The sequence below is a fragment of the Anser anser genome, assembly GCF_964211835.1.
Source record: "Anser anser genome assembly, chromosome: 3".
NCBI lineage: Eukaryota > Metazoa > Chordata > Aves > Anseriformes > Anatidae > Anser > Anser anser.
In genome coordinates, this window is record NC_139722.1 from 2835942 (window position 1) to 2849328 (window position 13387).

Consider the following 13387-nt stretch of genomic DNA (forward strand, 5'->3'; position numbering starts at 1 on the left):
TTGAGAAGTAAGTTTGCACATATGAAGTACATTATAAATAACAGCAGTAACAGTGGTAACTTGATTATGTCTATACACATGGAATTTATTTTATTTTAGTATTTTGTAGTCTGTGTGTCTTAGACAATGCATTAGCTACTTACTGTGGGAGATTTAGGTACAAATTGATTTAAGGAACAAGTGAAAATAAATGACATTTTAGCCTAGCTGATTGATCACAGTTAGGCTACACTTTTGGGTAATTCTTACACTACCTGTTCAGTCTTTTTCGTAGCTATTGGATGGTGTAACATTGCAGCCAACACTTCAGTGGTAGGAGGGACCATTATTATTGCACCATCTGACCTCATCCTTAACTCTATGATTTAATCACTGAGCTCATAAAGCTATAGTATACTTTGGGGAAAATGTATAGCCTTAATGTAATGCCCTCACAAGAAAGGGGTGTAGATCTTGGTACATTGTTACGGTGATGAATGCTCTTCGCTGTTTCAGTGTCGCCTATTTCCCATCTGGATTTTGTGTACTTTGGCTTTTAATTGCCCTACCTAGTTATGCAATTTTGGCAAGACTCAAGAGCTTTCTTTTCAATAAATTAATTAAGCTGACCGCTTCCTATTGCTATGTAATGGTGGCACATGCATATATTAAATGTTTGCCTTCAGCATGCACAGGAACTCATGCTAAAATATACTCTGGAAATGCTTACATTTCTGGCATTTGATATAGGAATCATCCATTTATAGAGATTTTTGTAATCTGCTCCCCAGTCAGTTGTTAAGTAGTTTGTTAAGCAATAAATAGATTTGTAGAATGCTAATGCTTAAGCACAAACATCAATCAGCATTAACATATCCTGGCAAAACTAATGCTTTACTGTCCTGTATTCATTTTATGCCTAACTGTTCAGTAGCACTGACTTGTTAAGAAGTCTCTACTACCCTAAAATAACTTGCAAAGTAATGAGCAAAATATTGTCTGCCTTGCAGCCCATACTATTAAGTATTGATGAAGAAAGTAGTTGTTGTTCTTACATATAGTAATGTAACATTTTGGTGTTTAAAATGTAACCCAAATAACGTGAAAATTCCATAATATTTTTCAGAATCACATTCAGTCATAAATATTTCAGCCAGGTTTCATTTGATATTGTACTGTCCTTTAAACCAGTTTTCTGTTCCCTTTGAAAGTACAAAAGGGATAAAAATTATCATATTTTAATAAGCAGTATTATGTTGATAGCATCTTTTCCTTCCCCCGGTATCACAGGCTCTTTCTCCACCCTCTGCCCTTTGCTAGGGGGTACTGGGACCTACAGCTTTCTTCTATTTTGTCTCTGTAGTCCTGATAGTTGATGCTAGTCTTCAGTGGGATTTCTGTAGCACAGTGATGGTTGGAAGACTCATCCTGATGATTTCCATTTTGCCTTGGGTTGTAGACATTTGGGAGGAATCAATTGCTTTGAGTCTACTTCAGAAATATTACGTCACCCAAGGTATTTTACTCACCCACGTTCACAGAAAATGTCAGACAAACTCAAAAATAAATACATTTTAGTACAGCAAAGCAAAAAGTTATTTTTCCAAATGAAAAATTGGAAATAAAGTTATGAAAGGCTGAAACTGAAAAACTGCAATTCCAGATTAGTCTTAGTGTTAAAGCTCCTCTCTAAGGCTTTATGGAATGAACCGCAGCAGAACTGGCTCCCAGTATTGCTGCCAGAGGGAATGGGAATGGGTAGCGATGCCAGGCAGCGTTGCCTTTGGGCAGTGTGGCTCCCTACAACTGCACCAAGCCAAAGCATATCTGGGCTATCCACCGAAGGGAATAGCAGCCTTCCCTCTACTTCGGCCCATTATTTTGTACTTTTGAAGGTAGAATCTAGCTTTGAATTTGGAAATACGTACATAAGCAACTTCATACTAGTCTTTTGGAAGGAGTACATACATCGGCAATAAAGGGGCTAATCTTTGTACCAATATAATTCATTTATGGTATGGTTTCTAGGAGTTACTGAGTATGTACAACTAGGGTTTTGTTTTCATAATGTTAGATGTAAAAAGTATTAATATATTCCTGACATCGATATTATCACATGTAAGTTACAAATAGAATTTAGTGGAGTATGTACATGTCTTTGTTTTCTACTTCTGCCAGACTCTGAGAAAGTGTGTAAGGGTTGCTATTACTAAGCATTACTCACTGTAAAAAGGTACAAAAACAGCCATACTTTCTCCAAACCTTCTTAGCACGTTTCTCTGTCTGAGTCTTTTTTGGAGCTCAGACTCCATAAGAGTCATTTCTTCTCGCCGTAAGTAGTGGTGCTGATGGTAGGAATTAATAACTTCGTTCCAGCCTTAATTCAGCAGTACATGCATACCAGTCTTTTAGCAGGAGCATTGTTTGTGAATAGAGGAGAATGGCTAGTTATCTCCATGGGTATTTTGAACCTTTCTGTCGTTAAGGTGTAACCCTCCAGCACAAGAAAATTTTTAAGTAGTTGGTAAAATCAAAGTTTTTTTAATAGCATTTGCATGGTTCAAAATAAGTATTTTAAGAGTACCTTGATTACAGTAACTGCAGCTTGATTATTTAAGGTTTTACATCTGTGACTACTGTGTGATTTACCAAAATGTAAAATGTTCACATCTTATTTGCATGTCATTTAAAAAGAGATATTAGAGTTGAGTATCTTAAGGACTATTCAACCAAAGAAAGGCTTGGACTTCATAAACATACACAATGAATATGCGCATAAGAGATTGTATTAACCCAGGTGTAAGGAAAGTCCTAAATTTAAGCCCACCAAATTTATGCATTGCAACCCAGTCTGCCTGGAGCATGATCCTCATGGTGTGGTCTATTTTCTCTCTCTCCAGGAATGCGACAAGGTAATGACTTTGGCACACAGTATCGCTCGGCCATCTACACATTTTCTCAGGAACAGATGGAAGCTGCCTTGAAATCTAAGGAAGAATATCAAAAGGTAATGCTGGGCAGGGTGTGGAATTGCTTCACGTATGAGCGGAGGTCAAAGAAGTTGCCAATAAGCACAACATCACTTTCTTTGCTATGTGTTTTCTCTGTGTTGCTGTTGGAGCTCCTCATCCAAATATTGAAATTGGATCATACTTGCTTTAAATTCTAGTTTTTCTGGAAAGGTTAGTGTGAACATGTGTGAATAGTTTTGATAAATTTATGCAAAAAGAAAATACCTTGTTATTTGTGCAGTGATAGGTTTAACCTCTTTTAGAGATTTTTTCATGTGGGTGCACCAGAGTAAAAGTCAGTGATCTTAAAGCTACGAAGTGAATCTAGGCCCCATATTCTGAAGGGTGTAGCCAAAGTCTGAGACCCGAGTTCTTGAACTTTGGGGGAAAGTCCTGATCAATCTGTGAACTTGGGAACTCAGCATCACTCACCTGCTGATTATAAGTTGCTTATACTCCATAAATTCCTTTGTTTAAATGTAGCAGTCAGTGACTTAACAAGACCATTTGTTTTGATGCTAGGATTTGTGTGAGAGAAGATTGACTTTTTCCTTTCAATATGCAGTCCTATTTTTCTCTGGATATGGATTCTGTCTCTGCTATGTAAGCTATTATAGACCTGGCTTTAACTAGAGGCAGAGAGGTAGATGTGTGGTAGAGGTAGTGTTGTTGCATTGTAATTACTGTCTGATCTGCCTTGTGGTCTTGCAATGCAACATACAGATTCTACAGTAGAAACAGAAATTCTTGTAGCTTACTTGAAATAATCTACTCACCTTGGGCATTAATGCAATAGGTAAAGTAACTGTTAGGTGGTACTAAGACTATATGAGCTTTCATGCATTCACTTGTCCTATGACTCCATTAAAGTGTTATTATGTTGGAGAACCAGGGATTTGGTGAATATCTGATGTTAAAAATAAAAAGCTGTGTTTTGATAAGGGTGTATCAATCAGAACTGTGTACCAGGTATGCAAAGGAAGTGCACGTAGTAAACTCTTGTGCAGCAGCTTGGTTTTTGTAAGTGCATGTGTGGCATCAGTGGGCTGATCTAGGTGTGCACTGGTGGGACTGGTTTGTACATCCAGTGGTTTGTACATGCATATCACAATATATGTAAGTTAAGTATTCAGTGGCATGTATGTTTTCTTCTGAGTAACTGAACACAGACATAAGTCAGTCTTGCGGGTGCACATCTTTGTTAACAGCGGTTTCTGAAGACTTGGTATTCGTATTTGTCATGCAGAACTTCTTTCTACTCATTATTTACCTTAGATTCATTGCTTTTCCAAATTATTTTTAGTTGCCTTTCATTAACATCTGCAGACCAGTATCACACTATAAATCTTACAGCTTTCAGTTTGCTTTCCCAACTCTATTATTCTCAGCTGTTATTTGTCATTAAATTAATACTGACTTGAAAGCAAAATTGCAATGCAGGAGATTGCAATATGATATTACAGAAATTTCCATCATCAAATAGATTTTCTTAATGGCACAATTTAGAATTTACCTACTTTGAAGTCTATCACCATTTGAAAAGTGTGTATAATCAGTGCATTTATATAATTAGGCACAACTCTGTAAGTGATCACATGCATAGTTTGTTTTTTGCACTAAAGTAGGAGGAAGGAAGGGACTGTGTTGCCAGCTAAGGAACCACAGCAAATATGTACTGGAATTCCTAGAGGAAATACAGTTTCCAGTATTATCAACAGCAGTATCTACAGTATTATCTACCGTGGTATTGCAGTAGCAGTAAAATGTTTGTGTTGGAAAGACACTGAGCAAACTGTATGTTCAGGAATCCCTTTTCATATTAAATATTTTGCATTACATTATTTTAAGGAAATGCAATTCTCTTATTATTGTGGTAATATAAAATAAATACCAAGTTCTTGCAGGAATACATACATTTATTTGCACCTGATAATGACAAATAAAAACACGTGGGGATGGCATAAAACTTGGTTTTTCCTTCATAGTCGGTGGTGAATACCTCAAATGGGGGAAGGACTAGCAGATATTAAAAGTACAATAATGTAAATACATATGAATGACTTTATGGTTTTCTGGTACAGCAAATGAATAAAAGCAAAGGTAGTTTATTTGTTGCTGACTGAATAATCGAGCATGTGCTCTTAGAGCTGAGAACCTGGAAGAGAATGAAGAGTGGCCTCCAAATAGAACACTACGGTTTTGCTAGATTTTATTTTTTTTTTTCATAAAGCCAGGTATGATTGTTAATGTGAAGGAAACAGTTCTGTTCACTGAGGGTAGAAACCATCCAGCTCCAAGGTTTATGTCATGAATGTCTGCCTCTTTTGCAGACTAGCCTGAAGTGCCAGCTCCTCTCTGGAAGCTGGACAGCTGTGTTCAGCCCTGCCTACATTTAGCAAGTGGTATGGGCGGAGAGGAGCAGATGTGCAGAACAAAACAGTTTGTGCTGAGGTCCCAAACTACCCTCTGTGCATTTCAAGAAGGTTTGCGTTTCTCTACATGTAGTTTGGCCCCCAGAACTGCGTGCCATTAGCAGGTCGAAGCCAGTGGTGCGTTTCTGGTTTAGCTCCATCTAAAGGAATTGGGTTCATCCATCCCAAGACCACTCCGTGATGTGAACCAAAGCGTGGTAGGTGGTGATGATCGGGAGATTTATTACAAAAGCACACTTCTGCTCCAAACTGAAACTCTAATGTAGCTTACACACTTGGGGTAGTGCTATGCCTGAGTGGTGAAATACTGCAGTAAGTGCACCACGTCCCCAGCTCCTACCAGCCTACCAGTGAGAATCGTAATGAGCATCGAGCCCGAGTATCCTGCAGGGTTACATCTATTTTAAGTTGTGAAACTTGTTGCTGATTCAGGCAGCTGTTTTAACAGCTGAGAAATGGCAATGCAGCAATGAATATGCATTGAACCATGGGTTTTTAGCTGTCAGTGAAGCTGAATGCATACAGTCAGAGTCAGCTAGTGCTAATATATATTATAATACAGTACTGCGGCTGATAAATTGTAGCACAATGTATGCATAATCAGAAAAACATAAAATGAGAGCCAGAGCTTGGTGAAAGTGCTGTGAATGAACTGTTCCATCAGTTTTGCCTGAAGCTGATGTTTTTTAATACAGTTGAACCTGAGGTTACTCAATTTTCAAGACAGTTGCTTGCTTGGATTTGGTTTTCATATGAATTATCTGGGCAATAATCCAAATAGCAAAATTAGGGAAGGAAGAAATTTTGTATTTTTTTTTTCCTGAATCACAGGCCCGCATTTGTTTTGTAAAGCTGCTAAACCATGCAAGGCAGGGGTTTCAGGTTCCAAGAATATACCGAGTCCCCCCTGCCACAGTTGGCTTAAGGTAGCACCCCAAAAACACCTCCATCTCTGTGTCCTCATGTAGGACAGAACTGAGTGAACACTGCACAGAGAGAAAAAGGCAAGTCTAATAGTATATTACAGAAGATCCTCCCACAGAGCAACTAAAGGGCCTCCCTGTGAATGATTATGAATTAAATCCTGAGCTCTTGACAGAGGTGCTGGGTGATGGGAGCAGTGATAAGGTCCTGATTTGTTGCAGCCAAGAGAAGTTGGTGGGGAGAACTGCTCTCATTTGCTCTTGTAGCTGTAACCTCGACAGACTTATAAGGGCTCAAAGAGACAGTAGAATAGAAATGTTGAGGTTTTATGAAAACATTAAATTTGTGGGCTTTACTGAAGCCCGGAGAACTGCTTTTATTTTTTTTTTTATTATTATTTTTTTACTGACCTTATAGGAAATATGGATAAGTAAAGAGGTAATTTCGTTTGTTTGTTTCTTTGCTTAGAGGTGGATGGAACTTTGCTAGAAGTAATATAATGCATTGTTTTTAGTATTTGGACTGTAAAGGTATGATTTTGGAAAGTTTCTCTGCTGGAGTAGGTTATGATACTGATAGAAGTCCTCTCTGAAATCTAAACCAGTTGGTCAACAGATTGAGAGAACAAATGAAGTAAAACAATAACTGTACCAAAGCCAGAGTTAGAAAAACATAAGAAAGAAGCAATGCTAATTATTTGCTTTGGAGCCTGCAAATGTGCTTAAGAAGTGTGAAAAGCACTGTAACTAGAGGTGAAGATATTTAATTAAATTAATATATACAAATATATACATATATTTATGTATACATTATATTAATATATACAAATATATACAAAACAATGTAAGCATAAAAGATCCAGACAACTGAAAGTAACCCATTGGCTAGGGTTGGAGTATAAAACCCAATCAGCTAGGCTGGGGAATATTCTCCATGTGGAAATGTTGGGACTCATAAAGCCACAGATGGGGAGAACCTGAAGGTCTGTGTATGATGGTGCTCACACCGCAATTTTTGTGTTCAACCTTAGCAGCTAAGTTTTGCTGAAGGTCTGAAGAAGATGCTCAGTTAAATGACTGAAACTCTCTTGTTCAGAATCATTTTGTTTTTTCATTTCATCAAAGGGCATTTTCAGTTAATCTAACAAATGTCTTGTCAGGCTGAACATGAATTTGACCAAACACCTAAAATTTATTTTTAAATCAAGCAATGAAAGGTTTTATATGATGGAATAAATTCCCAATTGGTGTCAATCCGCAAGATCTAATTTAGATGTACCATGGATTAGTTTTATGTAGCTGAGGAAGGAACCCTTCAACTGATAACTTCAGATCCTGTTTGGTTTCACCACTGGAGCATCTGAATGTTGTTTGGTTTTGTGTGTGTGTGTGTGGAGGGTGTTGGTGCTTCTGCTGGTTTTGTTGTTTTGTTTGTTTTGTTGGTGGTGGTTGGTTGTTAGTTTTGTTCTGCAGTGTTTTTACAGTGACGTGCTTTACTTTTTAAATTGTATTTATTTATTTATGCATTTATTTGTGGGGGGGAGTCTGAATTTGTTTTGTTTTGCAATTTTTTAATTTTCAAAGCCCAGAATACTTAACATAGTAAATCATAGATGACCATGGGAAGAATGTGGATGAATATTATTTTACACAGACGTTGACTACAGGGCTGAAGTTCACTTGCAATGGTCCACCATTCAGCATTGTCTACAGTCATAAGGTATTCCTCTTGCTCCTGAACTTGCTCACAGGAGGTCTGGGATGGCACTGAACTTACACTGAGGTTGGCTTTGGTAGTTTGCATGAAGCTTCTCTGCAGTGGGATAGTCAGGTCCCGTGCCTTAGCCAAGAGGGGAAAGCTAACTGCTGGCCGGAGGCTGAAGCTCCCCCAGTGCCTTGTGAAGTAGCGGTGCTTGCATGAGCAGTATTGCCCTCCTCTGGATGGACTCAACTTCCAGCTTCCCCGAGTTCACATTTACCCAAAATGAAGCGTGTGCTCAGCCATAGAACACGTTCCCAGGGCCTGATTCAGTTGCTCACATCCAACAGCGTTGGAGATGTCCTAGTGTAGTCCAGCCAGCCTCCAGCTGCCACCCTATAACACACAAATACCCCTTAGGGGCTTTATCATATCTGCCAGTTCTGTGTAGGTATCTGAGACACCCCGCAGCACCTCAAATAGTGCTAAATGCTTACATTTAGGTAGCTGATTTTAAGCGTAACCCAATCTCTCGTGACTATAATGGAAGCTCATATATCTAACTCAGATGTGGACCTGGCCAGGTATAAAACAGGGTGTGATGGATGGATGCATGCTGCAGAATAAGAGAAACATTAGGTTAGCATGGCCAACAGAGGAGGCAGCAGTCTCTGCAGCTCAGCAGCCTAACAGATCTCCTGGACCTTTCATTATCTTGCGGTGGGATGATGTGGGAACAAACCACCAAAGTCCTCAGCTGCAAAAAAAAAAGTGGCTGGTGTTAGCTATGCTAGAAAAGAGGACAGATTAAAAATCTGGAGTTTCTTAGCCAACACAGTGAGCTTTGGAGCAGCAATCTGCAAAGAAACAAAAAGTGTAGCTGTTGAGGCAAGGAAAGGCTATTTACAGGTCTGCAGGATCGAGCAGTTCTGAGTCTTAAGTTTTGGTTGCATGAGGGAATGCCTCATGGAGTGAATTTACAACATTCAGCTGTGGTTTTATATAGCGAGCTAGGTGAATTTAGAACACGCTTTCACTGGGAGACAGTTTTTCACACGCTTTTTTTTTGGCTGGGAGAAGTTAAATAGGTCTTTTAAAAAGTAGATTGTTGTTAATAAAGCCGCACAATAGACTCAATAAAAAAAATAACACCTGCTTATTCCTCTTCAAATTATGTCTATTTCAGAGCTTTACGTATCGAATTATCTTTGCTCCACTCTGAAGTGAATAGTAGCTACTTGATTCCTGATTGATGGTGGTAGTTCTTATGAAAATAAGCAAACCTGATCTGATAAGCTAAGCCATTATTTATTTTGTAATCACTCATCTGTGCTACAGAGATACCCTTTTTATGTTCATCCCTCTCAGAGAAAGCCGCATTCAGCTATGGATGAGGAGGTTTTGTGTGAACAGTCGCTAACTCTTTTCACATTGCCTTAAACTGCAGAAAATTTGACTTCTGTATCACGCCAAGAAAATGTTGTCACTGTGCAGCAGGAAAATAGTCCAAGACCAATACACGCTTTTGATTGCATTTCTTGATCACCACCATGATGACTTTATTTTGAAACAATGAAGTGTATAGGACATATGTGTCCCTATTAAACCACAAAGGAGCAGCCCTGAAAGCACAGGATGGAGTTTTGGACACCTCCCCAAACTCACTGAGGCAGAGAAGTGCCACCAACCTCTGCCGAGTGCAGCATGTTCTCAATTGCATACTATTTCTGTTCTCTGGGACGTGGCGACAGCACATGTTCCTTGCTTTTACTGATGCTGCACAAGGCACAAGATTGTTTTAGCTTTCCCTTCTGCATATATGCTGCTCATTTGATCAAAGGCCGGGCATTTCACTTAGCCCTTTGACTGTTGTGAATGCAGTTAATCATGGATTCGAAGTTAGACCTATGAACAACATTATTAAACCATACTTTCTATTTTATAGTCATTTTTTTTCAGCTTGGAGGTCATGGGGTTTGTTGTCCTCTGAACATGAAGCCAGTGCTTCAAGCTAACACTTATATTGGGCATTTAAACTAATATTAGAAATTGCCCTACAATAAACCAATGTAAATATCAAATAGATCTGAATCCAAGAGTACTTTCTAAATGAAATATTTCCTGCTTTGCATTGCTTGCTCTGTTCAGTTTGTCACTAATGTAAAAACATCCTAAAAATGTCTAGGCATTGAGTTTTCATATGCTTAGGCAGATGAATTCTCAATTTTCAGAGCAGGCCTGCATGCTGAGCCAGAAGATGAAGGTTTAACGGGCTCAGCTGATTTGCCCACAGGAGCCTGGTGCCATAGGAAATGTCCTACCCTATCTGACCTGGCCTCCAGCTGCCACTCCAGATTCCGCACAGATCTCCCATACAGTGCTCATACTGGTCATACTGGTGGTAAGGCAACGTAGTAAGGCCTGTAGTGATACCAGCACACTGAAGCTAAATACCTTTACATCAGCCTATCAATGTGTTCCCGCATAGCTCGGTGGCATCAAGAATCATTCTGAAGGGCTTCTAGTTCAGGCTTTTGAATTTCTTGATCTTGATTATGCATCTGTTAGAGCACTCTAAAAGTTTCACAAGCGTATTAAATGTCAGGAGCATAATTTTAATAATGGTATTAATAATGATGGGTTAAGTGTACACGGTGCTTTACAAGGAACAAGATGCAGTTCGTTCTCTTAAGGAAGCTCTTATGGAGCTTAATTTAACTAAGAGCTTAGTTCTGTGGAGGAGGTGATAAAATAGTATAGAGGAAGGTCGAGGCAAAGGAAAGAAAGGGTTAAAAACTGGTTTTATGATTAGCTCTTGCTGTTCCGTGTTAGACCTTCTTATCTTTGGATTGAATGTAGCCCTTGAAACTTGACTTAAGCACATTTTCCAGGAAACAAAACCTGATAAATAGCCTTGAGAATGCAGTGTCTTAAATCTGCTCTGACTTGTGAATCCTTCCGTGTCCAGGTGAGCGATGAGACTTGTAGTGGGACGTCTTGCATTGATCTGGAGAAGGTCCAGTGACTTGGCCTGGTGCAGAGTTTCCATACAAATTTAAAAAATGAAACAAAAAGCCTTTCTTTTTAAATGGCACATGCATTTTTAATGAATGTAGTGAAGACTGGCTGCATTACTTCTGCTATCCAAGCAGCTTGCTTATCCTTAGTGCGAAGCTATGTGATTCAAAGAGTACTTTGCTGTTCAAACCTCAAGTTTTCTCAGGGACAAAAAAGTGCCCAAGCCAAGATTAATTCAGTTAAGAATTCAAGGAAGCACTCATGGAAGATTTTTCTACTCTTTACCCAACTCTAAAATAAAAAACCAAAAAATTTTCTGAAACGTTTCTTTTTTCAAATGAGATATAAGAACAGAATGGCACTTCAAAAAGTTCCCAGCTCCACAAAACTCTCACATGGAAAGGGCAGATACAGAACATTTATAAAATATTCTGCTTAGATACCTGGATATGGACATAGGAGTGTCTGTTTAAGCACTCAGGTTCCAGCAGTTTTATAACTGGATGTGCTACAGCATGTATCAACAATTGTCATACCCTGATGAGGTTGCTTTCTAACTGATGTTAACGTCTGCTTAAGCATCTCTCAAGATTTCCTCGCAGGACCAAATGCAAATCAGCTGCACAGCTGCAAATCCAGAGCAACACCATCAGAATCAATGGAATTACTTTGGATTTCCAGTAATGCAATTGAGATAAAAATCTGGCCCGGGAGTTTCTTTCATTTCAGCATTTTTGTTCCCCAATGAATTGTTGGAGGATTCTGTGTATTATTTGCTGTTTGAAGTATGCCACTCAGTCAAATATAGCTCTCAGCTTTTGGGAAAACAAGTCAATACTTCCTGGAAAGAAAAATCAGAGTATGCTTTAACAAGCAACATTGTCATGTCAGTTTTGATCTTGTGATCTTTTTGCATCAAGATCTTTTTTTCCTTTAATAACTTCCGCAGATCGCTTGTATACTAATCTCTTTTTCTTTTAGATCCAGGATGTCTACTGATTTCAGAGCTAGAGTGCAGAAAAAGGACAGGATGGTGCTGCCCATCAACCACATTATTAATCTTGTGCTGGAGCTTTATGGGATTGCAGACATTACAACCAACCCAGCTAGAAAAATCCAGGAGATCTCTTTTTGTGTTCCTGTATATCCATCATTTCCAAGAAAGCAGGGAGTTATGACAGATACCACCATATTTTCTCAGTGGTGTATCAATGGGCTTATGCCTGTGTTATAAATCATTATTTGTACACAGATATATAGGAATATACAGAGATATTTTGTTAAGAACTGCTGTAAAACACAAAGAAGAAAACACGCCGGGCAGATGCTGCTATCCCCAAACATTTGGGTATGTCTCAGGATGTAGAAGGGTTTGCATGAATTCAGTCCCATTTTACACAGATTGGAGTTCAGGAATCTCTGCTTCTATCATTTTGAGTGATGTCAGGCAGCGCTGGTGTAGCTAGTGCTTTTGTCATCTTATACCGCAGGGCTCACAAACCTAACTGGGGAGGTTCCAGCTCGAAGGATGTCTGCATTCACACTGCGCAGCGCTGACAAGCGAGGTCTATCAAAGCCCACATTATAGGTCTCCATCGAGCTGATTGAGAAAAATCAGTTCTCCCATCTTTTTCTCTTTATTTTCCCATTCTGTGTTTGTTTTAGCCTTTTACGTGCTGTTTGTTTCTTTCCTGCATTGTTTGCTTGCTCCTTTTTCTTTCCCAGATCTTCTGGCATTCAACCCTGTCCCACACCCCTCCATTCCTAGTCCCACATTTTCCCCAGGCTTCAGATCTTGCACTGTCTTCCTCAGGGCTATGTTTTTGAAAAACAATCTCTTGTCTTTAACCTTACAGGCAAGAAATCATGGATATTTGGTAGCTGACCTTTATTATATTCCTGTTAGCCACAGGGACTAAGTCTAAGCACCCAACATATCACGGTGGACAAAATGTTTTGTTCCCTCTTCGTGCTGCCTAAAGTGTCCTAAGATACCTCCTCTGGTGTGTGCTCTGCAGAAAGTGACCTCAGAGACTCAGAAATCATCCTCAGTGACACAGTGCTCCCAGTCCCCGGGACTTTTTGTTCTGTAGTTTTGGTCCCGACCTTTCCCCAAGCAACCAGCTTCCCATGGCTTATTGAGGTTAATATATTTCCATTCCAGAAGCTCTTTCTCCTTTGCTTTAGTTATTTTTAGGTGACTCAGTTAAATCACAACTTTTTCCTTTTTTAAAGGAACTGTATTTAAGGTGTTCATAGAAGAAAACTTCCTTTATACAGAAAAGCACTTTGTAAGCTAGAGGGAAAGACATAATGAAGACCCAC

The 13387-nt window shown here is 39.1% G+C and overlaps 1 protein-coding gene across 4 annotated transcripts in view; it reads left to right on the forward strand.

Annotated features, from left to right (window-relative positions):
* MSRA (methionine sulfoxide reductase A) overlaps window positions 1–13387 on the forward strand; it is a 275276-nt gene that overhangs the window by 181034 nt on the left and 80855 nt on the right. For all 4 annotated transcript variants that reach the window (XM_083831270.1, XM_083831271.1, XM_083831273.1 and 1 more), the window contains one exon: window positions 2880–2986. In XM_083831270.1, the coding sequence (XP_083687396.1) occupies window positions 2880–2986 (107 nt within the window). The remainder of the gene's footprint in view (window positions 1–2879; window positions 2987–13387) is intronic.